Source organism: Pygocentrus nattereri, chromosome 18 (assembly GCF_015220715.1).
Source record: "Pygocentrus nattereri isolate fPygNat1 chromosome 18, fPygNat1.pri, whole genome shotgun sequence".
NCBI classification, from domain to species: Eukaryota; Metazoa; Chordata; class Actinopteri; order Characiformes; family Serrasalmidae; genus Pygocentrus; species Pygocentrus nattereri.
Window position 1 is genome coordinate 22,014,098 of NC_051228.1, and position 25,162 is coordinate 22,039,259.

Genomic DNA, 25,162 nt, shown 5'->3' on the forward strand with positions numbered 1-25,162 from the left:
TTCATCCTTGTACCAGAGCCGGTATATGAGGAGCCTGGCCGGCCACTCCCTATTCCTCCCATTATATCAAAAACAGGACTGCTAATCAGCAGAGGGCGCCCGCGAGTGAGTCCTCAATGAATGGGAGTAAATGGAGATCTAGGGCTAAAAAAATAAAGTTAAAATAGTTTCTAATCACTCGCCCAGAACGTTTCTTTAATTTTAAAAAGTAGAAAGATGTATTTAACTAAAAAACAAAGGAATCTTGCCAATATATTTCATTTTTTCTACAGCAGAAGACGTCATGGACATGAGGCGCTGTTTTAAACTCCTATAACTCGAATTAAAAGCTCTTTAAATTTTACAGCGGTGTTAAAATGTTTTATGATGTTCGTTGTTCAGGAAATGACCGCATTTATTTGACATTAAAAATGTGTAAGCATTTATAAACTATGATTTTGCTCATATGCTCCATATCAACCCACTCATTTTGGACTCACTCGGGAGCGCCCTCTAGCGTTTGAGAAAACCGGAATACGTTGCAGAGTGGTAAAATTCTCCTCTCTATAAGGTCTCTGCTTGTACTAATCCTTCGTTTTCCTCTCTTCCTCCTCCCTCCCTTTCCTTCTCCTCCTCTTCACCCACTCGTTACGCATCCTCCTCCCCTAACAGAGCGGCGCGCACGGATGGCGTGGCTGGTTGGGAGGAGGTTGCGCCATTTTGAATGTGGACAGCAGCAGGAGAGAGTGGGAGGAAAAGCTAAAGGGAGTGAATGAGCCGTGTTTCCACTGCTGGGCTTCAACAGGGACTCGGGCAGAAATAAACCAGACAAACAGAACAAACCAAACAGCCCGAATTTCTCATCTTCACACCGTCCACACTCCCTCAGTCTCAGACCGACCGCTTTGCAACAACACAGAACCAAGAGTTGACCGAGACCGGGCTCCCTCTCGCCATGGCAGGTAACCATGCTAACGCTGGCTTTAGCCGCCAGCGAGCTGAACCGACGAGGTGGAAGTCGGCTTCTTATCCGCCACATTTTTGCTCGATAGTTCCTATTCCACGTTAAACGAAGCAGCGGTTACAACCTGACACCCGATAACGTTACTGCTGCACCTTTTAAGGTGGAACGAGAAAATTCGACCGAGAAGCTGATTTCAGCTTTGTGCTAAAAACCAGACGGTAGCTCGTTCCTGCGCCCGTCTGAAGGTGTGAAACACACCGACAGCACCTTTAAAATCTCTCTACGGTTATATAACCTTAACGGTGTCGGTTACCGTCTCTAAAACGTGCTGGTTTAACGGGCGTTTTCGCTTAGCGTGTTAGCTTAGCCACACTGCGGCCGTCCTGCCTGATTTTCCCTCCTTGCTAGTCGAAGCTTTTTTGCTCGGAGTTCGCCTAAAACACACAAAGCAGTGCGTGCGTTTGTTGCCTTTTTCTTAGTTGTCGAAGGATAACGTGCGATAAACGAGCAGTAGTTTCTTGTCGTTATTTGATGAGCTAACGTTAACATTAACGGAGTAGCCCAGCCTATGTCGGTTAACATTAGCCCGCTAACGTTAGCGTGAATTCCCTCGCTGTTTGCCAGAGCAGGTGGATGCGAGGTTTTTTTTTCCATGCGTCTTACTGTGATGTGAAGTGATTTAACATGTTAACTCGAGGTCTGTTCATGTTATTTTTGCCTTGGACTCAAACTACCTACCTATTTGAACTCATTAGTTAAAGTTGGTAGTTGAGTTGCTGAAGCTAGGTAGCGTTAGCTCACTAACGTTAATGAACTTGACCCGGCGTTTGTAGAGTCCTGAAATTGGGAAGTTTGCAGTTATATAAGCTAGTTTTCCAGTCTGAGTACCAGGAAAAATATGAATAGGCTCGTATAAAAGAAAACGTGCATCAAAACTAGGCTGTATTTTTTTTTTTTTTAACGTTAAGGCTGTAAACCGTAGCTAACGCTAACTTCCTCGGAGAGAACTGGACGAGTGTTTATGCAGGTTCGATACGATTTTCACATTTGTGGATAAAGTCGACTCGTTTTTATGTAGAATGTCTCCTAACCAGAGGTGGAGGACATGGCAAAAATATAGCACAATACTTTAAGACGTTTTAATGATGCAGTGTTTATTTTTCCAGATGTCAAACATCATTTTAAGATTTTCAGACACTGAATGAAGTGATTTTTTTTTTATACGGCATTGCGCTTAAACAGGACTAACTGTGCTCGCTTTATAAATAAATCAGCAGCTGGTCGCTGTTGTCAGAAGAAAACCTTGTATCTCCAAAATGGTAACTTTACAGGAGAAGGAAAAAAACCTGTTACTTTTAGTGTGAGTCAAAGGAACCAGACTTTTATCCAAGTCATTTTGGGCCGTTTCTTTTGGTCCATTTATCATGACATTTACAGACAATATAAAGGGCAACAATATATTGCTATGTTGCCCAGCAATACTCCTAATTGTAATTGTATATTGACACTAATTGTAATTACACATTAGAGATGGGTAAAATGGCAAAAAGACTGTCACAATACGCATTATGTATTAGTTTTGTTGGGTTGTAATGGTGCACCAGCAGTGCAACATTGAAAACACTGGAGAAGTATGAATAACACTACTTCTGTTTAATTCAGCATTTCCCGTACTGTGCTGCACCAAATCCCATTAAACGGGACCAAACATACACCCCAATTTCAAATTTTTCTTTCTTTTTAATGAGTCAGTTTCCTTTAAGTTCTGATGATATCCACAATATGCTCAGAATGGAGTACTGAGGTTTACTGACGTCATTTCACAACACAGTAAATTGTCTAATTGCCCAACACAACTACACAGATTTAAGTAAGAATTACATTTCCATCATATACTCTGATAAATGTATGACAGTAATGATAAAATATTGTCCATTGTGGGCAATATAAAAACTTGATCTGTCAGTATAGGACCCCAATGTTGTAGTATCACTTAAAATATGTGCAAATTGTATGAGTCTGATGCTAAACATCAGCTGTGTAAGCTACTGTTTCAGTTTTTGTGTCGAATTGAATTCGCATTTGGTGTGAGAAACCATTGAGAGAGATTTACATTTACGTTTACTGTTTCAGACATTTTTAAGTACTGCATTGCAATTGTTAAAACCGTAGTAGGAGATTCTGCTTAGTTCACACGCTGAGATATCTCTCCAAGAGCTGCTGGAAGAAATTCTATTTTAGCTTCCAGATTATTTTTGTGAAAGCCTGGCGGAAGTGGCTTCCATGTTTGAGCCTCTTGACTCAGTTACTGTAGCTGCATGCAGGAATGAATAGCTGTTTGTTGTATAGCTTTGGCTGTGGTTTTGAAGTGGATTGTTTTTGAAGTGATCGTGTCTCATGTTGGCATGGGCAGGATCCTTACCCTGAAAAAAGTTTAATGGGCTCATTCAACCAGTTTATTGTGCAGATTAATACACTGTCGCATAGGAGTTGCCCAACCTGTTTCCTTTAGCCATCTAATCCTAACGCTTGGGACATGAAGTCATAGGGTGTGATTTGCTCCGAAGAGTATGGTTCTCCTGTGGTGAAGCACAGTGGTTGTGTGTTTTAATTGTACGCAGGTTTTAAAAGACATGCATGATACTGCCGGGTCAGGGACACCCCCACTCTGTCTGTCTCACTTCCATCCTAACGCCTTTCTGTGTGAGCGTCACACATCCTGGTTTTTCACTACCTTCTAGCTACCTCTTTTGCTGGTTGACTCAGCTTTCCCCTTTATTTCGATCAGAGAGCACTGTTTAGCAGGTTTAAGCAGTTTCTTAGCATGACTTGGTTTTTTATTTGGAGCGTATATACAAACAGAGAGGAGCTTTACATTTAGAGTATGATGTGATTAGTACTGGAAAGTATTGATAATTCATTGTTGTTTCCACATATATCACAGTATCACAGTATAAGGTATCTTAATAAATCAATACCTTTGAATACTGGTGCTCTAAGTGGTAGGGGCAAGGGGTGAAATTGAATTGGGTCTGACAATGGTTTACACAAAAATCTGTGAATAATGTACAAGAAGATGTATTGCAGCACAGTTTTAAAATTTTGATACACTATTTTGAACATTCATTTTTGATTTTTCGATACCACATTTAACTAATTACCTTCTCATTAAGGATGAGCAACGGTATTGAAGTCATATCAGGATGGACTGATGTTTAAAATTGCCTGATTTTTCAAACTATTGTTTTTTTTAAGTTATTTTTATTTTATTAACCCGATTTTCTCCCCAATTTAGTCGTTTACAATTCCACCCACTACTTAGGACTCCCCCGGTCACACGATACTACCAATGCTAGGAGAGTGAAGGCAAGCACAGGCTTCCTCCGAGACCTGTGAAACCAACCACTGCTTCTTTTCGAACAGCCGCTCACGCAACAACACGGGACAGCCGAACACGGTCTGAGGAAAGCGCCAACCGCCAGATTTGTTAAGTCAGCTAACAGATGCCTGCACTGACTAGTATCGCATTGAGTGATGTGGGGAGAGAGCGAGGCCAATTGTGCTCTCTTGGACTCCCGGCTATGGATGGCTGTAGCATCACCAGTGATCGAACTCGTGATCTCCTGATGATAGGGCCAAGGCATAGACGATTGCGCCGCTCGGGAGCCCAGCTCAAACCAATGTTTGATGATGCATTTATTGTGCTCCCTGTTTTAGTGATGCTGGGCTGCTATGTTAGTTTTTATCCTCTGGTTTGAAACATTATTTTTGGGGGGGGTTTCATTTTAGCTCTGTGGTTGGAGAGTTGATGATTTGGGCTAGGGTTTAGTGGGCTTTGTGATTTGGGGCGATAATTTAACACAAACTCTCACTGCAGGTGCCGGAGGCGGGGGCAATGACGTGCAGTGGTGTTTCTCACAAGTAAAAGGGGCCATTGATGATGACGTAGCTGAAGGTAAGTGGACCCTCAGATAAAACATTCTCCAAAGCTGTAAAATGTTTACATGCTTATGATGTGCAGTAATGCACTGTGACAGGAGGAACGGTATGTACCTGCTCAGCCTCTAATATACTAATATAATATTTGGATGGAATGACAGTAAAATTGACATGAGCTAAGATCTGTTGCCACATATGACGCACTAAGAGGATAATCCAGAGTTTCACAATCTGTTCTCACTCTTCCACATCTATAGCACCCTATTGATTCCTGCAGGCAATAATTTCCCTGAGCTTTGAAAAGAACAGAAGCCAATATGCAGGAGCTTCTATTATGTGAATGCTTTGATTCAACTTCTTTTTGGTCCTTTACTAAACACAGAGATCTGCATAATTTATTTTCTGTTGTAATCAGTTGTATGCCACAGAATAGAAATATTCCTTTGAGTGGTTTCTTGTAGGGAGAGAGAGGTTTTAATTGCATCTGGAAGGCTTGTGGAATTGACGTGCAGTTGACTGGCTGAGAACATGCCTGAAAAAAGTGTGAAGAAAGTGAGGAAATCTTGCCTCATAATGTTCGAAATGCTGTTCCCACATGGGTGAACTTGATTCTTTTACCGTAGCCATATGTCAGCTCTGTACTTTTCCAGGTAGTGAAGTTTTGATCCTACATGACTTTTGCGAACAGCATAAACACCACCCCGCATGCTGTAGCTTGTTGCTTGGATCCTTAAGTGACCCAGTATTACAGAATCCCACAGGTTGTTCTTTTTCAGAGAGTACATTGTTCTTATCAAGGATTGCATCATCTCTACTTAAATCAGACTCTTTTTTTGCCCTTTTCCTGCACTAAGCGTAAATGATTAGTTGTTTAAGAAATGCTTGGACATTGGACTGATGTTTTGATTTCATTATTATTTTAAAACCGATGATGTATTCACTGCCTGTATAACCCTACAGAAATAAATGTTACATTTCTCTGTGTTGCTGATCTAGGTAGATGTACAACCCCAATTCTAATGAAGTTGGGAAGTTGTGCAAAACATAAATTAAAACTGTTTTTTGCAAATATTCACTAATTTTGAATTTGATGCCTGCAACACTTTCCAAAGAAGTTGGGACAGGGGCAACAAATGACTGGGAAAGTTGAGGAATGCTCAAACACCTGTTTGGAACATTCCACAGGTGAACAGTTTAATTGGAAACAGGTGAGTGTCATGATTGGGTGTAAAGGGAGCATCCCTGAAAGGCTTAGTCGTTCACAAGCAAGGATGGGGCGACGTTCACCACTTTGTGAACAACTGCTTGAGCAAATAGTCCAACAGTTTAAGAATAACGTTTCGCAACATTAAGGAATTTAGGGATTTCATCATCTACAGTCCATAATATCATCAAAAGATTCAGAGAATCTGGAGAAATCTCTGCAAGTAAGCGGCAAGGCAGAAAACCAACATTGAATGCCTGTGACCTTTGATCCCTCAGGCGGCACTGCATTAAAAACCGACATCATTCTGTAATGGATATTACCACATGGGCTCAGGAACACTTCAGAAAACCACTGTCAGTGAACACACTTCGTCACTCCATCTACAAGTACAAGTTAAAACTCTGCCATGCAAAGCGAAAGCCAAATATCAACACCCAGAAACGCTGCTGGCTTCTCTGAGCTTCTCCCGAGCTCATCTGAGATGGACTGACGCAAAGTGGAAAAGTGTCCTGTGGTCTGACGATTCCACATTTCCAATTGTTTTTGGAAATAATGGACGTTGTGTCCTCCGGGCCAAAGAGGAAAAGGACTGTTCGGATTGTCATCAGTGCAAAGTTCAAAAGGATAACTTGCACATCTGTGAAGGCCCCATTAATGCTGAAAGGTACATACAGGGTTTGGAGCATCATGTGCTGCCATCCAAGCAACGTCATTTTCAGGGACGTCCTGTTTATTTCAGCAAGACAATGCCGAGCCACATTCTGCACGTGTTACAACAACATGGCTTCGTAGCAAAAGAGTGCGGGTACTAGACTGGCCTGCCTGCAGTCGAGACCTGTTTCCCATTGAAAATGTGTGCCGCATTATGAAGCGTAAAATGCGACAACGGAGACCCCGGACTGTTGAGCAACTGAAGTTGTACATCAAGTAAGAATGGGAAAGAATTCCACCTACAGAGCTTCAACAATTAGTGTCCTCAATACCCAAACGCTTATTGAGTGTTGTTAAAAGGAAAGGTGATGTAACACAGTGGTAAACATGCCCCTCTCCCACCTTCTTTGGAACGTGTTGCAGCCATCAAATTCAAAATGATTGAATATTTGCGAAAAACAAAGTTTATCCGTTTGAACATTAAATATCTTGTCTTTGTAATGTAGTTTCAGGTTGAGAAGGATTATCTGCCACTTCTGTGTAATATGGTCGATTACAACACACAATAATTTTGCCATGCTTTCTTGTGCTTTGGGGAAAAATAGAACAAAAAGAACAGAGCTTGTTTGATCAAAACAAACTTAAAATAGAAGCCAGGATGCAAAAGCAAACTCAAAGAGCCCGTTGGTTACTTTTGTATGTGTTTTTGAGACCATGGGTTTTCTGTTCAGGGAAGTGCATAGAAGTCTTTGTGGTAATTGGCTATACAATACAGATGCCGCAGATAGAGATTAAGTAGCTAGTTGTGGATTAAAGCATCCTACTAGGCCTTTCATTTAGCTTAATATCTATCCACTGTGTAATTAAGTGAAACTCAGGACACATGGCGCCAGTCTTATTTTTATTTCCTTTGTCACAGTATTCACTGAAATAATCGCAAAATGGAAAGCATTGGCCACATTGGAAGATTACCAGTTCAGTGGTCATCCTGGCAATGCCACAGCCATTGTGTCTGGGAGTCTAGTGGTGTTTTTCCATTGGGCAGCACAATGCAGTCGCAATCCCAAACTTGGACCCATCAATACCCTGACTGAGTACCTGTGGATGTTTCCCATCACGTAACAGAAACGTGGTTCTCTTAAGTTTGTGTGGTCGCACCATTTATCATGCAAATCTATCATCAGTAATCTCAAACAACTGTTGCAACAATGGGGGAGCTTCAGGTTTTGATTGATACATTGTGTTTGGTAATACGTGAGTCACAGACACTATTAATGGAATTATTTTTTTCTTTTAGCAGCAGTTATTTGACTCCAGTGACCCCACATAAGAATTCTTTTTGACCATTTATTGGATTGCTCTGTTACAGGCTCCTACAGTGTTTTACTGCTTGGCACACTTGATACTCTGTCACAAAGGGTACCCAAATTTAGCACGGCTCCTGAGGGATGATGCGGTAGGAAATGACAAAATGCGTGATGACAGATTTGTAACTGTACTGCACCTCACGACTCAGTGGAAAAATGTCGAGTGTATTTTTTTTTTTTTATGGTGAGTAGGATGGCCCATCCTCTTCCCTCGTTACTCCACGTGATGCTAGCCAACTGTTTGCTGAATTGAGCCGTCAGATAAAATTGCTTCACAGAGGAAGGACGTGCTTACCTTTTGTGGTGTGTGTATCCACTGCACCTCATGTTACCACGTTGAGCCGATGCAGTGCGCTACATTGCATGTGAACTGTCTTCTCGGTTTTATTTGATTTAAATTTAAGTACTTTTCCCACCACACCCTTATCCCTCCAGCTTGGTGGCACTGTGTAGTGGTAAAGCCTAGCTTACTGGTGTAAATTGACTGACTGAAATTACGGAGAAAATTCCTGCTTTGATTCCCTCTCTTCATATAACTAGAGTGATAAACTACTCTCAAATAAATGTGATTTATCTAGGCAACTTTTTCTTTTTTTTTTTGCTTTAATGTGGCAGTGTTTATGGCAAGAACCCAAACTATCACAAAGACACTTTTTACTCAGTACAGTGAGGTACGCTCTCTCGCTCATGCCCCTATTTACGTGGTCTAGGCCCAGTGTTCTTCCCATCCCCCCCGTCCAAGCACTTTGTCTATGTATATGCTGTGTTTAAGTCTTTGTGTCTATTATTCCTGATTTGAAAAGAGAAATGTCCTATTCATTTATGAACTTATGGCCTGATGCAGTGCCCCCCCAGCCTTAAATGCTATCCATCTCTATCTTCTTTCCTCCCACTCTTTCACTCACACACATGCATGCAGAGGCCCCAGGGAGTTCAGGCCTACACAAAAGCTCCCTGCTGCAGTCTTTCTGCTGTATTGTTCTTCTGCTCCACTGGCCAGCTAGGGGTTAAATCTGTGTGAGTCACCCTCCATCTCGCTCTGTGTCCAACATCGAGACTCGGGCTGCAAGGCTGCTGTCTTAGCCACATGTCTTGTAGTGTGGTAAAGACAAGATTAAAGCAGTGAGGGGCTGTGAGTGTGGTGTGTGTTCCTCTAAAGTCGTCTGTTCACTGTGCAAGATTGTCATGACTAGTGATTTACACAATTTAGGAATTTCACTTTATTTGGCGTGATCTTAGACATCACACATAACACTGGACTATAACGACACCCAGTACAAGAGTACTTTTATTTTTAAGTAGCACTAACAGCAATGAAAATGTAGCAAAATGTGCAGCTTAACGTTAGCTGATTTTTGTCTAATTTAGCTTGCTGGCTAACAAATATTTTGCGTTAAAGATACTCAGTCTCAGTCATCATATGAATCCACATGTGATTTTAAAAGGTAGCCAATCTGATTCTCTGGATAAATTAATGTAATCAATAAACATGACATACACATTCTTACAATCCTAAAATATTTAACTGTAGAATTTCTTATAACATTGTTATTACTATTATCAGGCCTTCTAGGGCAACATCATCGCTGTAATCACAGGGACACAGTTATTTCTGCTGTGCACTGCAGTGCTAGTGTTGCATGGATTCCCCTTAACGTACTTTATGTGCATAGAATTGAAAATGAATGTGATTGTGTTTTGCAGCTTAAGCTTGCCTCAGAGTGATTAGCTGCAGTAAAAATATTATTGGTTTTTATTGTTTAATCATATTTAGAGATCAACCAGGCCTAGTTCAAATCCCTGTATCTCCTCTTGTTGGTGACCCTTGTCTGTGAAACAAGTTTAAATTGGGATATTATTATTTTCTTCCATTGTTTTTTTTTTTTTTTTTTTTCTTGTTAAGACAGGAAAAGGGGAAATAGGGCGAAAAAGATGAAAATTGAAGATGCTAGCCTTCACTCTCAGCTTGATAGCATTGTGTGATTGACCTAACTAACGGGTGGAAATGGACATGAATAAATGGAGGCGTCAAGTGTTAAATACTAAGTAGTACAAACATGGCCTTATTTAGCATGTTCACTTGTTAAGTGAGATGAAGACAGGTTATGCAACATCATTTTGTAACCTATGTAACGTTCTATGCATAACAGAATATTGAATGGTGTAAAATTGTTTATTATGCCTTAGAATTAAAGTAGCATTAAACACATACATACAGCACTACTTCATAAGAGGACTGTGGACATCCTCCTGTTGCTATATCTGTTTGACAATCCTCTGATTAAAGTGAATGCTTCCATCTGTGTGTGTCTCAGGCTGGAAGCCAGGATTTCTCAAAAAGGGTCAACTGTCCTTTCTTTCACTGTTTGGCTTAAAATGATGAAAGACATTTGACAAGCATGTTTGTCTGTATCTCCAACAGCTGACATCATATCTACTGTGGAGTTCAACCACTCAGGGGAACTGCTGGCCACAGGAGACAAAGGCGGTCGGGTCGTTATCTTCCAGCAAGACACTGAGGTACTCGCTCCTCTGAGTCTGTGCTGGAACATCTTTGCACACCTGCACTCATTTTCCATCTTCCTTTCACCTCCAAAGCAGTCTTTTTCTTTGATTCAATTTAATTTGGTTAAGGTTCTGTAGGACCATGAAGTCATTTTCATTTTATGACCTTAAATTTTCTAACAGATGAATGATGGTGGCGCAGCGGTAATGTCACGGACTGCCAATCCGTACAGCAGCGGTTGGAACCTAGCTCAGGGATACCCTATTAATTTAGGGCAGTCGTGAGCTTGAGGTTAGGGAACTGGCCCTGTGACCGGAAGGTTGCCGGTTCAATTCCCAGCGCAGACAGTCCATGACTGAGGTGTCCTTGAGCAAGATACCTAACCCCGCAGTTGCTCCCCGGGCACCGTGGATAGGGCTGCCCACCGCAACGGGCAAGTGTACTCACTGCCCCCTAGTGTGTGTGCTCACTAGTGTGTGTATGTGGTGTTTCACTTCACAGATAGGTTAAATGTGGAGGTGAAAGTTCCCCATTTGTGGGATTAAAAAGTGTCACTTAACTTAAGTTTTAAAAATACCCTGGATGCATAAATGTGACTAGAAACTATTTGTTCGGCAGAATACTGAAAAGACAATAAATACATTTAAAATGAACATAACCTAAGACTTACTTTTTAGCCACAAAGTAGTGCATAAATGTTATAGTAGACAATTTGATTGTACAGTAATAAAGTTGAAAAGCCACCTAAAAGTTCATTTGTGCATTTTTAAAAATCCTTGTGCTCTGTGTCTTTTTATACTTTCCCCACAGAACAAGAGTCAGCCACAGTGCCGCAGCGAGTACAATGTTTACAGCACGTTTCAGAGCCACGAGCCCGAATTCGACTACCTGAAGAGCTTAGAGATCGAGGAGAAGATCAACAAAATCCGCTGGCTGCCACAGAAAAATGCAGCACAGTTTTTGTTGTCCACAAATGGTTAGTGCAGGCACACTCTAGTGTTTAAGTACAGCGTAATATTTGACAGGACTTGACTGATATACACATTAACTGATACCTGTTGTAAGTAGCTGAAACTTAAGATAGTATAATGATATGGATGATGTTATTTATGTACTCCAAAATGAAAGCAGAACTTTTCTTCATAAGATTGAGTTATCAAAAACATCCTGCCTGCTGTATTCGTTGGCATATAAAATTGGCAGATATTCATCCACAGCATTGTTGGCATCAGTTGTTAGTTGACCCATGACGCACTCATAAACTTTCTTGGGTTTTTAACTTTTAATATTTCTCTACATGAAGAGAACAAACATACAAACGGTAATAAACAGAAACCAAAACCACGGAGCATTTTTGGTAGCTCCACCCTCAGTGCTACAATGTTTATATTGTGTAACACTGAGTTTTGACTGAGTTTAATTAACTGCTTTATATGATGGTAAAGAGTTATTTTTATGTTTCAGTGATTTTAATTTATCTAAAATATACACTCACTGGCCACTTTATTAGGTACCTTGCTTGTAAAAGGTTGGACCCCCTTTTGCCTTCACGACTGCCTTAATTCTTCATGGCATACTTTCAACAAGGTGTTGGAAACATCCCTTGGTTGTAACAAGTGGTTATTTGAGTTACTGTTGCCTTTCTATCATCTCAAACCAGTCTGCCCATTATCCTCTGACCTCTCACATCAACAAGTCATTTACGTCCACACAACGAAACCATTGGACCATTCTCTGTAAACCCTAGAGATGGTTGTGTGTGAAAATCCCAGTAGATCAGCAGTTTCTGAAATACTCAGACCAGCCCATCTGTTACCAACAATGTCACGTTCAAAGTCACTTAAATCACCTTTCTTCCCCATTCTGATGTTTGCACAGCAAGTTGTCTTGACCACCTCTATATGCCTAAATGCATTGAGTTGCAGCCATGTGAGTGGCTGATTAGATATTTGTGTTAACAAGCAACTGTACCTAATAAAGTGGCCATGGGTGTATATAAATTTGTATCAGCCAATAGCATTTATTAGAATTTTTAGCCCCTTAAAATTGCTGTCACCCACAAAATTTTCCTATTGGTTGGAGCTATTAAATACGACGGTTCACATTATTTTCCCTTGAAGTAGTTTTGTTTTAAAGTTTACAAGTTCTGCCTACATTTCTGTGTTAAGATTACAAAATTTAGCAATTTGTCTGTGGGCTTTTCATGAACACCAGAAAATGTTTCACATAGTATTTTATTGGCTGTCTGACATCAGTTATGCTGAAGTTTAAGAGCCCCAGTAATCGGTCTGTGTTTGTTGCTTTAAGTAATGTGTATGGCTAATCACGGGGGGAGTAAATGCACCTGAGATTGCCTCCCGTTGAGAGAACCCAGTTGCAGCAAATCCTCCAAATCAGAGTGATTTTTGCTTGTGACTCACCAGAGCTGTCTGCTCTGTCTAAAAATATGATCCCTGATGTGTTATACAACCGCTTCATATTTATGAGGGCATTTTGGAATGCTGGATTGCAGCTCATCCATTGCTAACCCTTTCTTTCACAGCCAGGAGGCAGCCATTTGTACACAAGAACCTATTACACTGAGGAGGAGTAGAATGTGTTCAAACTGGCAAAAATGAAATCATGATCGTTCTCTCTCCGCTCTGCAAGCAGGGCTTTTTGTAACACACTTTGGCTCTTATTTTTATTTTGGCCTAAATAATAATGGTTAATGGTGCCTTTGTGTTTACTTTCATATCTAGGCCGTTATTCCTTTCATACCGGCTAACACCTTTCGTGTCTAGAGAAAAAAAAACTGCTCAACAATTAGCGCCCTAATTTGAAAAGAAATGTTACATCATGTTTTTGTATTTGTAGTAGAGTCTTATACTCATCAGCCTAGCTGTTCATGCTTGCAAGTCATTTGACTGTGTTGTACTGTGATTGACAGATAAAACTATAAAATTATGGAAGATAAGTGAACGTGATAAGAGACCAGAGGGCTACAATCTTAAAGAAGAAGATGGACGCTGCAGAGATTCGACCACCATCACAACTTTACGGGTATGTACTCGCACACCCAGGCCCTAAAGTGATTTTTTGTGGATTTTCAAGGCCCAGGAAGTAAAATATTATAGTCCCAAAACAGGTGACATGGCTAAACATGACAACGGTGAGAAAATGTTAATGTTAGGTCTTAGCTGCCTTAGCTTAGGTTATTTATTCCTTGAGTTAACATTGAAATTCAGTTAGCTATGAAACTGTGCTGTGCAAAATTCAATGACCACTGTTTTGTGTATTTACATTTCAGTCCAAAAGGGTCACTAAGTACTAGTTAATTTATTTTTTTTCTACTGTCAGTAATACATTTAACAGAAAATTTCACAAAAGCCTCAGCAGGTAAATACAAATACCAAATAAACATTTTCTGTATTTGTGTCCACTTTGTATCTTTGTTACAGCTTCTGTTCTTTTTGGAAAATAGGATTCCTGTAAAAAAAAAAAAATCTGCAGGGATATTTTTCTACAACTTAAAAGTTTAGTCTTAGGCAATGTTTTCATTTTCTGCTTGCAGTCGGCGTAATACCGAGGTCTGGACTTTTTTGTGTCAGTACATTTACTAGGTCTTGCATGGTCTTTAAGATTCCCGTTTTCTCTATAGCTTTATATTGTTGTTTGTGTTTGTTTTATTTTTTTGGTGTTTTTTTGCACAGTAAAGTGTAGCTTTGTGTCAGTCAGTGAGCTTTTACTGCATGCTTTTGTTCTTAAGCATTTGTGGCATTTAGTCAGCCGATGTCTTCACGAGTGTTTGAAAATGACGAGTAGTGGATCTATATTTTAGCACAATATAGAAAATGTCATACCTAAGGTTGTTTATATGATGCTTTGTAATTTTGTTAGTGGTCGATTAATAGTGGTTTACTACAAGGCTAATGTAGCTAATCAGTTTAAGTCTGTTGCCGCAAATTTTTTTTATAATTTTATTATATTAGCCTCGTATCACCAGTACAAAATTAAACATGTAAAGTCTGAACACTAAATGTCTTTTGTATAAAATAACTTTTGAAATAAATAGTGAATTAGATTTTTGATTACCATTCCAATTAAATTGATCACTCAGTAAATCTGGGGAAGGTGTGGGTTTTTTTTTTTTTTTTTTTTTTTTTTAACCCTTTGTAATAAATTTATAAAGACTGTTTATTAGGTTGTAGGTTGTGCAGAAGTGTAGTTTTAAGTGATGCCAGATGTGTAACCCCTTGTTCTGGATGTTTACTCTTTGTCCTCTTTTTGTCCCGTAGGTGCCGGTCTTTAGACCCATGGACCTAATGGTGGAAGCCAGCCCTCGCAGAGTTTTTGCCAACGCTCATACTTACCACATCAACTCCATCTCAGTCAACAGTGACAACGAGACGTACCTGTCGGCGGACGACCTGCGCATCAACCTATGGCACTTGGAGATTACAGATCGCAGCTTCAGTATCCTGCAGACCATTTAGGAGGCATAAAACTAGACATTTTCAGAGTAGGAATCCCGATTTGGGGACAGAGTCCTCTGTGTTTATGCTGATCCTAGTGATAGAGTAAAGATTAAAGAGCTTTAATCAGACCTAAAATTTTCAGCTCAACCCATACATGAGCCAAGAACAGTGAGAACTGTGCTAGCCTGAGCCTACGCTCTGCACCAAGTTTAGAAACTGGCTGTAGCCTGACAAAATTCTTTCCAATCCCAGTGTAGCCTGACAGAATTTTGTCAAATACGGGACTGTTCTTTCCCCTCTCTGAAAGTTAGAGGTGAAATTCTGAGCTGAAGCATATAAAGGGACAAGTCAGCTGAGACATTTAAATGAGAATCTGGGACAGGAGTCTTGCAGGGCTGGACATAATTTCTAGGGTCATTATCATCTTAATTTCAGAGATTCATAAATGAGATGGTGACCACCTTTAAATTCCATCAGGAAGTATTACATCCTGATGTTGTGTACAGATATCAAATAAACAAAATGGAAAATAAAAATTAGTTGAATTAGTAAAATTACATTTGTAGCGAAGCAGGGAAGGCAGCTTTACCCCCAACCCCGAATCATAACTACACACCCATACGCAAGACATTTTTGGTAGAAACTTTACTATGGTGTTTGCATCATGACAAAAACAGTGCACTAGCTCTTGAAGTAGAGAAAGCATCATTTGCTCCTAATTACATGAGAAATAGTGACATTTGACTACTTTCCATTTTGGAAACTTGAAAATACCGTTGAGAGCATCAGTTCATCGAGAAGCTGAAACTTTGAGTGCTTTCACATACAACTGTGATGCCCACAGCCCAATTTGAGTTCCATTTCAGCTGCTTGTGGAGATGCTACTGCCATCCATAAGGAAGCAGAAGAGAAACTAAGCGTCCTGATGTTTGAGAGAGAAAAAAAATTCCATTTGCTGGCACACAGCTGATCTATTAACTTGGTTGTTGCCATGCCAAAGACAGCCATTGTTTGAAGTATCGCATTTGGCATGCGAGATATCATTGCTATATGCATTCTCAAATTAATTTATTGTTGTCAGAATAAATTGCACAAATAAATTGTGCTTAATGTGTGAAAGCCTTAAGATTTTAGGATCCAAACCCATATGTAGCCTGACAAAATTCTGGCAAATAAGGAACTTAAAATTTTACATGCCTTTTACATAAATGAGATTCTGACCACCTTTGATTCCAGAATTGTATTTATTTTTGTTTATTTTATTAGGTGAGAAATTAATTTTGCTGACAAAAATAAAATTAACATCTTGCCCAGATGTCCCATTGTACAGAAAACTCCAGGTTCATGGTGGGTGTAGACATTGTAATAAATTACCTGTTATCAGTACAGCATAGGAGGGAGAGAACTTCTCCCAGTTGTTACAAAAAGATAAGCCTATTTGCCTCTGAGGCTTTTTTCCCCTCTTTTTTCTTTTTCCTGCCCTTGTGACTGTTACTAGAACATATTACATACCTTACATAGCTTAGAACTGATCATGCACTGTTGTTAATAATACAGACAATTTTGTGTTAGTGCTTCCTCAGATAGTGTACTGTCTTTGGAAGCGGTATCTCTTCCTTAACCCAGTGCTAGACATCGTGGACATAAAGCCGGCCAACATGGAGGAGCTGACTGAGGTGATCACAGCAGCTGAGTTCCACCCTCACCAGTGCAACACTTTTGTCTACAGCAGCAGCAAGGGCACTATCCGCATGTGTGACATGCGCGCCTCCGCGCTTTGTGACAAGCACTCCAAGTGTGAGTAGCACCGTGCACTTTGTTACTTACAGTAATGATATTCACAGAGCAGGGTCAAGTTTTCCCAAGGCAAACAGGTTAGATGTTCAACCAGGTGTCACTCTCCGTATTCTCTCTTGCTGTTAAAATTATCTTACCTACAGGTTTGAACCACAGACCTCATAGCTGTTCAATTCAGTGAATCCTGAAATCTCTGCAGTTTAATACCATTTGATTAATTATTTTTGTGCGATATTTTTTTTTTTTTTTTTTAGATATGCACCTTTAGAAATGTAGACTCCCCCCGTCCAAACTGGTTTCTGGTATCATTGATTTTTCATACCATTTGTTTATGTGCTTTCCCTCCTTTGCCAGTGTTTGAGGAGCCAGAAGACCCCAGCAATCGCTCTTTCTTCTCAGAAATCATCTCTTCCATCTCAGACGTGAAGTTCAGCCACAGTGGCCGTTATATGATGACTCGAGACTACCTGTCTGTCAAGATCTGGGACCTTAACATGGAAAACCGCCCAGTGGAGACATACCAGGTAGGTTCTGGGAGAGGCGAATGTGTGAAGCAAATAAAGATCTAATAGACAACTTAAAAGCAAAAAAATAAATAAATTGTACAGCTGCATAGAAGTAAAATTGCAGCTGTACAATTAATTTGGTTGAATTGAAGTTGACAGGTATTGTGTAAAATGAAATCTAGCTAATACACAATGCTTGAGTGTTGAATGCATAATTTTCTGCCAACTTTGTAGACTGAATTGATCAACACTAGTTGATAGTGTTATAGATTTCCAAAGAATCTGTGTGCACAAAATTAAGTTCTCATGTAGGGTGCCAACGGGTCTTGTCTGAAATTACATTTTACGTTTTAAAGGACCTTTCAAACTCCTTGCCAGTATTCAATTACTGAAATCACTGATTGGTTATTTATTTTGTCACAGGAGGACAGAAAAAATATATAGGCCAGCTGTTTAGTGGAGCAGTTTTGTAGATAAGGTACCTTGCCTGATGTTAGCTTTGTTCAGTATTTGTATTTCTCTGAGTACTTCCAAGTAATTGGTTGTGCAACAACATTGTTGTCACCTAAAAAGGTAAGCCTCCAGTCATGCCGCTGTTTTTCCTTACCTGCGGATAATGGTTATTCATTCATAAACCCTAATGGGTGCTCCACTATCAAGTTTAGTTAGAATGCACAGTCCTAAAACCATGTTTGCATGGTCTGACAGCTCAGGTTCTGGCAGGCTACGTCATGTGGAGGTGTGGAGTAAACTATTGTTACCTGCTAGGGCTTAAACAATGCAGTTACCTTGAAGTAATGAAGTGACCAGCACCAGTCAAGACTCGAGGCTGGATATGTTCATGTCATACACACCATTCTGCCTACCTCCCAGCTTAGCACAGTGTTTGCATACCTAACAGAGCTGTTTTGCTGTTAATGGCAGATGATATTTGAGTGGCTTTGTTTGGTTTGTTACACTGTTAAAGGGTTTATCACTGTCATGATAAAATGTGATCAATCCCGTGGAGAGGGGATATGCTTAATGTTGCTGATTAGGGATGTACTGTTTAAGATAAAACAGAACACTTCACATTTTCTATTTTATAGTCTTTCTGTGTACCAGCATTATCTGAACCACTAGAGGGCACTGCTTGGCCTTATACAGTACATGAACATGGTAGTTTAGTGTTTACCTGCATTAAAAGACCTGATTCAGCTTATAAAGGAGTTGGTGTTTGGCTTATGAGTTGCATTAGGTTGGTTAGGACAGAGTCAGCACTAAAATGTGTAGTGCAAAAACAGTGCCAGATGCTGGGTAGGGAAATGCCAGTGTGGCCAGTAGGGAAAAGCTACTGTGTAGGATTCAGAATTTTACAGATTGAGGAATACTTTTCTTCTTCAGTGCCTTCTTATGAGTACATAAGTACATAAGTATGGTATTGACACAGGATTGTTCAATATTTGATGTTGAAATAATTCCGTTGGTACCATGAAAGTATAAGTAAGGCTGGGTGATAAAATGACGATAATTATTGTGATATAACTTCTCAATAGTACTATAAGAAATGTTCAATACATTTTCAATATAAAAGACCATTCTCACACTTTCACGTTCTAGCCTTTTCTATTGCAAGGAAAGCGACACTACTCTGCTGTCTCCAGGAGAGGGCACACTTTTTTTCGCCATGAATAGAGCAGGCGGGACGATGAGTGAAATGAGTCACCAAATATAATTTAGCAATGTCTGAAAAATGGAGTTATGCCCTTCATGTTTGATCAGCGATCTGTGTAAGTGACGAGATGAGTGGTGTAACTGTACTGTCCTACAGTGGACTTGCGTCTTTCCGTACATCCTAACGAGCTTTAGCAGCGTTAAATCACGTCTGCTCCTCACAACTACAGCGCTGCGTTACAGTGCCAAATAGTCATATTTTAGTATTTGTACATTGCCAAGCAACGAAAGTGAAAGAATGAAGTGGGTTCGTGCAAGTTACAGCCCTGATTTAAACAAAAGTAAACTAAAGAAGGTATGAGGCATTGGAGAGCAGGAGAACGCTAGCTTCCCGTGCTAGCTATTTTGAGCTGGCTAACTTGGAGCAGCGTTCAGTCACTCACGCAACACATTGAATTGATATCGTAGATCAAACAAGTCACAGAAGCACAGATTTCTGTTTGAACGTAGCTAAAAGAAGGACTCAGTTTGTCTGGTGTGAAAGCATTAACTGCCGTGTCACTCTTAGACAGCGAGTCTTGGCTATATTGCGGTTCACCCCTCAAACTACTATGATAGAGAAATCACTGCTGACTGGTGTCTGAATACTGCGATATGCTCTGACATGGATATGTTGGGATTGATGGCAGTAAGGCAGGTAATCAATCACTGACCTACCGAACCAGCTAATGTTTGCTGTTCAAATTAAGTTGATGTTGTTGAGAAACTAAACAGTTTACCACTGTTGTTGGCCACTTGTTTAGCATTTGTAACAGACAACTAAAATCATCTGTTTTCTTTCTTAAATTATGACTGTTACAAAAAATGCAGCCATGCTTTTCCAGCTGGTAAAAAAACAACTAATCATAAACTTTCTCCCACTGTCCCAGGACAGATTGGTTAAATGTTCCATTGTTTGGCAAATGTATGTTTCACCATAACGTATAGTTTAAAGTTTGTTAACCACTCTGGAGCAAAAATTAGTCTTCAAACTTGAAAGTAATAGTGATTTGACATTTATTGCAATGTGTCGATATCGAACGCTATGAATTTGAACATATGAATATCAACATTTTTTGGCCATATCGTTCAGCTCTAATTTTAAGGATACGGCTACTGTTTCGTTATACATTATAAATACTTCAACTGAACTCTTTGTGATGTGTTTAAAGATGACCCTAATTTGTATATATTGGTTCATGTGTGTGCCTTGATTATTCCAAAAACCTCAAGAAGTGATTGAACTGAATTGATCATGCTGTGTTTGGCTGGAGACCTATTTATATATTGCTGACTTCTACATCACTATTGAAACGTTGTGATGAGAGTGAACAAGTAGTATATTGTGCAGCTTTGGTCTACAGTGGTAGTTGTTAATAAGGGGTTGCTGTACAAAAATTGTATTATGTTTGACTTCTTGACACTCTGCCGTCTATACCTCCAGGTTCATGAATACCTCAGGAGTAAGCTGTGCTCACTTTATGAAAATGACTGCATCTTTGACAAGTTCGAGTGCTGCTGGAACGGGAATGACAGGTAAAGAGGAGCTCTATTTATGGTTGGATATTTTATTGATGAATCAGCATGTTCATGGTTGCTTGTGAGTAAAAGAATAACAGTTTCGGTCCATTGTCAAAATAAACAGTTCATAAGTATACTGAAATGCAAACCTGTACCACCTTTACGTCTCACTCTCTTCCAAGCGTCTCTTATTTAGCGTCTTTTGCTGAAACTACTATGAGTGATCAAAACTAGCCATCTGCGTGCAGCCTGTAAGAGAAGAGTAGCAGAGAGTTTATTTTTTATCAAATCACATTTTGAACTAGTATCGAACTTGAAAATGTCATTATACCCCTAGTAGCATATAATTAGAGCTTGGTAGAGTCCAGATGTTTTTAACATGCATAAAATAATTACAAATTGAGTCAAATCTTGAAATAATAAATCATATCAGACCTATTATACAAGTGTATTGATTAGGCCTGAAACTGTTTGACTGTTGCCACTGAAGAAATTTGAATTTATGGAAACATAATCTGGCTGCTTTCTCAGCAGGCTGTGACTTGTGGTTAGTAGAGCTTGAAATATAGGCCTAAATGCAACAGGACCTGACAGCTCAGGCAGAGGATTCTTTGGCTGTGTTCGGGTTTGGGCCAAAATTTTTGGGCCTGGTTAAATATCTAGTGTTTACGCACATGCTCTCAAACTACCATGAGATGTATGTGCCTACAAACAGGCCTACTAATCATCCCAAGATCCCAGTCTTGATAACTGCACATTTTTGTTTTCCCTGATCTACCCATGGGAAACTAGTTAATTAGTTACTCAGTAGAATTATAGCAGGCCTGTCGTAGCTCTTATCAACAGAAGCCCCTCTTATCACTGGCTGGCAGGGATGTGGGGCATGTCGCCCTGGGTCAGTTTAACATTGGGATAGGATGTCTTCTGTCGTCAGTTATATTGTCATACCCTCACTCATACTGACCCCACTAATTTTAATACCAAGTTAGCAAAGTCAAATATCTCAAATATATAGTGCAGACTTCAGCAAATCATTCCATGACTCATGAATATGTAAGAAATGTTGTCCTTATTAGTTATCACTAAAACACACCACCTCTGTTGAGACAGTGTCAAAATAGCTCTACATCTATAATCATGGCATGCTTGGTCAGATCAGTCAAATTATAGCTGTATTTTCTTGGGCGTAAATGTCATTTACATTTTTACCCTGTTTTGGTGTAGCAAATTAGCAGTACAATGCATCATACTATAATGTATGCTATTACATCGCTGCGTTGTGGCTAACATGTTAGTTCATGCCCATAGCTTTAGCTCTAGCATTTTAGCATGTGGCTAGCATGTTAGTTCCCAGCTGCAGTAGCATGTCCACTTATCTCTACACATCACCCTTTTCTGTCTGTCAGTGGAACAAGACAATAATAAGTATGTTGCTGTGGTTGTTAAGTGGCCATTCATCAAAAAATCTGTTTATGTAACACTAAAACAAAATTAACCAAAGACTCACCATCACTTTATTATTTGAGCACTGTCTGGCTAACAAAGAAAAACGTCTGATAACACATCTTTGAAATGTTTAAATGTATTTTCATCCTTTTTATCAGTTTGTGTTGTGGTTAGTTCTATAGTGTTGAATTGTTTGACCTATGTTGCCAAGTTTAGTTACAGTAGTCATTGTGCTTTTGTAATGTTGATGTCTAACCATAGAGAGACACCATGTTGAACCAAATCTCATTCTTTGAGTCATTACACCACTAATAAATTATATAGTGTAATTTGAACTGCTGTAATTCAGAAATTCTTTTTAATAGTGTGTTTACATGACAGATGGACCATAGCAAACTGATATTCCATGTTTTTCCATCAAGAGTAGAATTTTCAAGCTTCTTGCAGATGTAACAATAAAATGAAGCATGTTAGGGGTGGGCAATACCACATCACAATACCTCGAGACATTTTCTCAGTATATGAATGGTATTTTTTTTTTTCCCCCCTCAGAGTTTGATAAGTTGAAACAGAAAAAATAACAATCAGTATCTATAATATCATTTTTATTTAACATCGTGTTGCATGGAAGTACATCAAATTAAACTGGACTTAAAAACACTGACAAATAGCATGTTAAGTTGTCAGTGTTTTAAAATATACATGACCGCCAAGAAAACCAACCCTGCTGTGTGGATACTTGTTTTGTTAAGTGCAACATTAAGGCCGTTAAACACTCCAAACCACAAATATTAGAAACATTTGTATTATAATTTTTTTTTATGGAATACGGTCATGCTGTCCATGGAGGGAAAAAAATGCGGTAGAATAACGGGGTAGAATAAAATGTTTTGACCAAAAATGTGGGCTTTATTAACTATGTAACTACGTCTCCAGATTTAAAGTATTTTTTAACGCTTTGTATTTGATGTACCTGTGTCTCTTTCCTTTCAACTGGCCAGCGTGGTGATGACTGGCTCCTATAACAACTTCTTCCGCATGCTGGACCGTACACAGCGGAGGGACGTGACCCTGGAGGCGTCTCGAGAGAGCAGCAAACCGCGGCAGGTCCTGAAGCCGCGGCGGGTGTGCGCCGGTGGCAAGCGCAAGAAGGATGAGATCAGTGTGGACAGCCTGGACTTCAACAAGAAGATCCTACATACCGCCTGGCACCCACAGGAGAACATCATCGCCGTGGCAACCACCAACAACCTCTACATCTTCCAGGAGAAAGTGAACTAGCGCGCTTGGCCATCGTGGCGATAGATAGATAAACCGCCGAACCTCTGTCTGTGTGTTGGGGAGGGCGGGGTTGGGGAATGAATAAATGATGAACTAGCGAAGAAAAATAATCGTTTCTGTGGCCACCACCACCACCACCACGACCACAACAACCAACACCACCACCATCGTCGTCATCATCACGTACCAACGGGCACCTGCTCCAGGACAGGGTGAACCGGTGGCCCATAACCATGGCAACCAATAGTGAGCCGGTTCAGACTGATCTGGAGAGAGGGCCACCGGACATCCGGGCTCCGGGCTCTGTGGCAACATGATGCACGCCTTCCTCCGGTGATGTGCCATCTGCTGTCTGTACCTACAATCCCCCTTTCCCCGCTTCGCCCGTAAGACCCAGCGGCAGGGCGAAGTGGGCAGCAGGTTCCAGTATCTGTCAGACATCAGCCATAGTTTTTTTTTTTTTTTTTTTTTTTTGTTTGTTTGTTTTTCTGTTTTTGTATTCTTCTTTTGGTTTGTTCAAGGTGTCTGTGTATAAAAACAGAAAACTGAACTTATGGATGTGTCCCTGTATTCTTCTTTAAGCCTCAGCTTATTTTGTGCCATTGTACTTTTTCTTTTTTTTTTTGTTTTTTAATTTTAATCTTCAGTGAAACTGCCAAGATGTTTAGGTTGTTTTAATTCTGTTTAAAGAATGTTTCTTTTTTTCTTTATTATGCTCAATAAATTTTCTTCGATACTGTCCTTAAACACATCTGTTCAGTTAGAAACTTTTTTTTTTTTTCCTTTCTATAAATGCAGTCCTTTTGTGAAACAACATAGGCTGTGACTGAAAGGGATCTCTACTCCATTACTATTACACTGTATAGCAAGGGGAGAACTGTTTAGGTTACTAAATAGTGTTGGAAACATGCATTATTAAATAAATTTGGACATTTTATCCTCACCCTGCTTCAGTATTCACCAGTCACATAAACAAATCAATCACTTGCTTGAGTGAGGCTGAACCTTGCCATGAACATGAGCATGACTTTAGAAAAGGAGGAGAATCAAGGTTTGTTTCTTTTTTTTGGTCCATAATTGCAGTAATCGGTGTTAAAATTTTCATTTTTAAGAGCTGCTATTTTAGTGTTTCTCCAGTTTGTTTTCAGTGGCTCAGGCCTGCTTTTTTCTCTCATTTTTGGGTGCACATTCAGCTGATGCATTGTGGGAGATGTAGTAGCCAAAAGTAAAAATCACTCCAGAATTCAATTTGTGTGATTCAGACACTTAATAGAAAAAAGCCGACGTATGTAACGGTGTCATAAAATGTAAACAGGGATCCATTTCGGTCACAGCCACACATCACCCCAAAGCTGAGTAGTCTCTGCAGACAGGCTCACGGCAGAAGTCTTGTAGTCGTGTGATTTGTTTGCTGCAGTTCATCTATACTCAAACTAGCACAGCCCTGTAGACTGATAATTGGCGTATAAAAACTGTTGCCCGTACTGTACCCTTTTTTATGTTTGTTTGTTTTTAACCCCTTTGTTCCCCACCCTCACTCAGTCTCTCACCCCCTCTCTCTCTCTCTCTGCAAGTTGAGAAAGATTATAGAGATTACGATAATGAAAAATGGTATTTATAAACTGAACAAACATTACACTCAAAGTTGTGTCTCTTTCTTTCCAGCAGTTGACTGGGCATTACATTGCAGTTTAATTCTGTGTAAAGTGCATCTAAGTTGTGTATGACTGTCCATATAGCATCTCATGTGCAATAGTGTGGGACCAGTGCATTTCCCCCCTACTGCTTTAAAACTGGTAAGCAGAGAAAGCCACCAAAGATTGTTGCATATGCAGTTTTTCTCTGGAAG

The 25,162-nt window shown here is 39.9% G+C and overlaps 1 protein-coding gene across 1 annotated transcript; it reads left to right on the forward strand.

The window, feature by feature from the left end:
• The first annotated feature begins 601 nt into the window (after positions 1-601).
• ppp2r2ab (protein phosphatase 2, regulatory subunit B, alpha b) lies at positions 602-24,957 on the forward strand. The gene is made up of 10 exons (XM_037547637.1): positions 602-941; positions 4,821-4,898; positions 10,530-10,627; positions 11,424-11,589; positions 13,543-13,655; positions 14,891-15,068; positions 16,703-16,867; positions 17,222-17,391; positions 20,510-20,601; positions 23,034-24,957. Exons 1-10 carry the CDS (start codon positions 935-937, stop codon positions 23,311-23,313), a joined length of 1,347 nt encoding a protein of 448 aa, XP_037403534.1. The 5' UTR covers positions 602-934; the 3' UTR covers positions 23,314-24,957.
• Positions 24,958-25,162: the final 205 nt, after the last annotated feature.